This window comes from Terrapene carolina, unplaced genomic scaffold (genome assembly GCF_002925995.2).
Source record: "Terrapene carolina triunguis isolate 2854851 unplaced genomic scaffold, T_m_triunguis-2.0 Scaffold189, whole genome shotgun sequence".
NCBI lineage: Eukaryota > Metazoa > Chordata > Testudines > Emydidae > Terrapene > Terrapene triunguis.
In genome coordinates, this window is record NW_020664540.1 from 4,521,306 (window position 1) to 4,525,820 (window position 4,515).

At 44.1% G+C, this 4,515-nt stretch overlaps 1 protein-coding gene across 1 annotated transcript; it reads right to left on the reverse strand.

The window, feature by feature from the left end:
* Positions 1 to 3,067: 3,067 nt before the first annotated feature.
* On the reverse strand, positions 3,068 to 4,102 carry GPR132 (G protein-coupled receptor 132). Its single transcript, XM_026654320.1, has one exon. It carries the CDS (start codon positions 4,100 to 4,102, stop codon positions 3,068 to 3,070), a length of 1,035 nt encoding a protein of 344 aa, XP_026510105.1.
* Positions 4,103 to 4,515: the final 413 nt, after the last annotated feature.

Consider the following 4,515-nt stretch of genomic DNA (forward strand, 5'->3'; position numbering starts at 1 on the left):
CTTTTGTAGTGAGCCAGCCACTCCTCTCTTGGTATTGGTCCCTTCCCAGCAACATTGTATCTATTTGTTAATAATGGAAGGCCTGATTTTCAGAAGACTTCATGAGAAATTTTAGGTATTCAGCAATTTCCAAAAAATCAAGTCATAAATCTGCGGAAGGTTTAATCTCTTGTGTCTATATACAAGTATTGGAAAACAACATTGCTAATAAGAAACACATTAGAATTCATTCTGTTACCTAGCAGTTCTGTATTCTTGGGGAACCAGGGCACAGTACCCAGCCTGTCTGACTCATAAAAGACCTTTCCACCCCCAGCCTCTGTTTGTACCAAAACCGATCAGAAGAAAGACTTACAAAAATCAATGGAAAGGCAATGGGAGACACACCTAAATCCCTCGGACAAGGGTGACGGGATTAAGGAAACTCCCCTAGCCTCATTTGCATCAAAGATGGGACAGGGAGGCATCTCCATTAGCATACAGAATGGAGAACAGAGATTCCAAGGCAAAAACTGCACGGAACTCTGAGACCAAAAAAGCAGGGAAGCACTGCATGATGGGGGCATCTCTGCTCCAGATGTTAATGAACCCACGCCTGTACACACCCAGCTCAGTAGTTATCAGACCAATTCTAGTAATAAATCCTTCCTTGGTATTTAAAATAGTGACGCTTCCTAACTGCATTATGAGCTCCCTCCAAGGAACACGGCCCATAGCCAGGAATGATGAGCTTCCATTGTCTAGCCTGAACAAAACAACTTTGGTATACTCCCTTGAGCCATCAGTTTACCCATAAACAAATCTAGTGTTCTCCCTTGAACCACTGTTTTCAAAAACCCCTATGCATGCTCAAGTAAGTGTTCTGATGCCTGGATCCAAAATCTGCACCACTGGGACTTCATCTTCTCCTGAATATTTAAAAATAAACGGTACAAAAGATTTGAAGAGTCAGTTGTCAATCATTGGGGGGAACATACAGAGTATGGGGGAGATGTTGTTATGTCGGGGTTGGCAGCACACATAATACATACAGACTGTAATGTCTCCAATGGGGGGGTGAGCGGTGGGCAAGATCAAGACACAGTAGGTAAGCAGTGAGGGTCGATCATCCACACAGGGGGTGTAAATAGCCATGGGTACAAGTAGGTGGGCTGGGCAATGGTGATGGGGCGACCCTCACGTGGTGGGATTCAATTAGGTTGGGTAGGTTCAGGGCTCAAGAGGTAAGGCCCAGCGGGGAGGGGGGTTAATAGGTCCCTTCCCCCTTGCGGGTGAGCGAGGTCTCCCCGGCTCACTCTTGGCATTGGCGGTGGCCGGTGAGGTTGGGTGGGTTCAGGGCTCAAGGGATAAGGCCCATCGGGGGGGGTGTATATAGGCCCCTTTCCCCTTGTGGGTGGGGGAGGTCCCCTCGGCTCACTCTCGTTATCGGTGGTGGCCGGTGGGGTTGGGCTGGTTCAGGGCTGGGGGGAGGTGGGGGATATGGGTCCCTTCCCCCTTGCGGGTGGGCGAGGTCTCCCCGGCTCACTCACGGAATCGGCGGTGGCCGGTGAGGTTGGGTGGGTTCGGGGCTCTGGCGGGTAAGGTCCCGTACTAAATTCAGGTAAAGTCCTGCTGGCTCAAAGATATCTTTTTCAAAATGTAAAAAAGAATAGAGAATGATACCATTTTATATCTGATTCTGGTTTAGTCCAAGAAAGTAACTAATTAAATAAAAGAAATACTGGAGCAACAGTACAAATAAATTACAATGACATTACTATATTTGATAAGAACATTGAAAGTCTAATTTAAATAAAGAAATGCCAAGAATGTTTCAAGATACGATTTCTTGTAATCTTTTGCCCACTTTATCTAGGGACTGTAAGAGTCTGAAAGGCGTGAGATCTTATCACAGGCCATGTGCTGCCATCTGACAATTATTTGTTTTCGTTTTTTGTTTGTTTTTAATTTGTCCTCATGAGATATGCTGGATTGAAGGCACTGGACAGTACATATCTCCATTTATTCGCAGGTACAGTGTAGCCAGCAGTAATGAAAGTTTCTCAACACTGTCTCACCAGTATACCGCTACCTTGTCCTGGGGAGCTCTTAAGTAGTGCCAGAAGGTAGATCAGTCTCAGTGTCTCAATACCTTGCTTTTAATAAGGCAGCCAACAGTGCTGTGGACTCCTGTCTGCTAGGATCTGGACCAAACACTAATACTGAAAGATCAGCTCACAACTTAGACCCTGCAGTTCTATTTGCAAGGGATTGATGCCAAGCCAAACCCTGCAGTTATAAGGTTCAAGTTGAAACAAACTGTGCAGGAATCATCAAAAATAGTCATAAAGGTACTAGATGCTATGTCTTGCAAGATTTGTTAAGTACAGTACAAGATTTGAACAAACAAAGAATCAAACATTTGAAATATATGTTTCCATGAATTCCAGACCTGTACAGTAGCTTGATGCAGGGGTTTTATCTGTATGCTCTAAGCTGGTAATTTATGGTAACTCTTAACGCAAGGAACTCTTCTTGATTTCTGCCTTCCCCTGATGATGTCAGGTAAATTAAATCCAAATGTCTAAAGCTTATTAGAAATATTTACAGGGCTTTAATTTGGGTCCACCATTTCCAGTGTTTAACTACAAATGCTACTGCATGCATGTAAACCCTGAGATGTTCCTTTTCGATTAGAACTACAAAGTCCCCTTAGAAGCTAAAGTTGGTGCTGAAAGTGTACGAGAAAAGGATTGCGCCCTGAGAATAAATTTGTCAAGTTTTAGTTTGACTTTCAGGAAACCAGTCAATTGACAGTAGCTGCTCCTTGCAAAGCGTGGTTTAGAATGAAAATACTGGTGGGCTGTGGTTTAAGTAAGTTGGGAGGTAGACAGTAGATCCCTCTTCTGATAGGCATTAGTACTCCTCCGACATAGGTTCCAGGAACTTAGTGCTGGCGTCATGCATTGTGACAAAGCCATATCAAGATGTTGTGATGCCCCAAACATGTGACCTCCGTCTCTTTTGGGGGACACCTTAATCACTGCCAGCAGAACCCTCATTAAGGCACTGTTGATGGTTGAAACCTCTACTGTTCCTTTGAAAGTGTGGTAAAATTTAAATTTTCCGATGTCTGTGCTGCTTCCTGTGATTCTTTTGAATTTTTCAACTTGAGGCTGGTATTGATGGATGACTGATATCTCCGTTTTGTCAGACTCTTGAAGAAATCTTTTCTAACATGTTCACTAGCCAATACGTAGATGATTGGATCAGCAACGCTGTTAGCAGTGGATAAACACAGAAATGCTGCAGAAGTAGAATATATGTGCTGTTCAAATGAACATGAGTCCTTCTGATGCAAAAGAAAGTGTATGGATCTTATCAGGAGCACCAAATGGTAGGGAGCAAAGCAGATCAGAAAAATGGTGATGATGGCCATAGCCAAGTACTTCACTTTGGCTTTTTGGCGTTTGTCCAAGCTGCTGCTTATTTCGGTACTTTGGAAAATTCTGTAGTTTGTGAAAATGAGGATTGTGCAAGGAATGGCAAATCCAATTAGGAACCTGGCAAGGTTGAAATAAGCCAATTGTAAGTTGAGTGGTAAAGTCTCAAAGCAGGTTGTACGGTTTGACGTCTGCTCACCATCCTGTAAAATAAATACTGGGCAGTGGATTACTAAAACTGCAGAAAAGAGAAAGAATGTGATGAAGATTGCAGTTCTCTGATGCCTTGCTCCCTTGGATTCCAAAGCATACACCACTGCTACGTAGCGATCAATAGAAATGCAACACAAGAGCAGAATGCTGATATATATGTTGCAGAAAAAGATATATCCTGTTAGCTTGCAAGCCATTGATCCCATCTCCCAGCTGTGTTGGTTTTGTACATAGATAGCCCAGAGGGGCAGGGTACTCAAGTACATCAGCTCGCACAGCGATAAGCCAAAAAGGTAGATGGCAAGAACATTCTTCCTTCGGATTTGTACAAATGTTAGCCATGTAGTAAAGCAATTTGCTGGCAAGCCTAAAGCAAAAACAATACTGTAGCACACAACCAGCAGTATCCTGCTGTCCTCATAGGGCATTGATGGGGAGCAGACTTCCGGACTGCTGGATTCATTCATTATGGGGACGCAGTGGTGTGCAGAAACCCCAGGATAGCTTTTCCCGATTTGTGTTTCCTGTGAATCAAAAGACACGATGGAAAGTTAGCAGCTGTAAAAGACTGTTAAAAATGTGACAGCAAAGGTAAAGGTCTGACAACACAGGGCTAGATTGTGCAGCCCTTCCTCACCTTGATTTCACTGGCACTGCTTACGTGAATGGGTGCTCACCAGGACAGTTACACAAGCTAGCCCATAGGGAGTTTGTGGATGCTGCCATGTTGCAGGTGGTTTTAAACCAGAGCTACTCCACTGAAGTCAAAACTGGTGTAACGGAGTGGAGGATCAGGCCCATTGAGTTTGTGACTTCTTACGGTTTGCATTGCAGGGGTGCCTCGGAGCCTCAATCATAGACCAAGGACCCCTTTGTGCTA

What these genes read in the sequence shown, in the direction of transcription:
- GPR132 (XM_026654320.1), bottom strand. Translation starts at nt 4,102, where the DNA reads ATGAATGAATCCAGCAGTCCGGAAGTCTGCTCCCCATCAATGCCCTAT.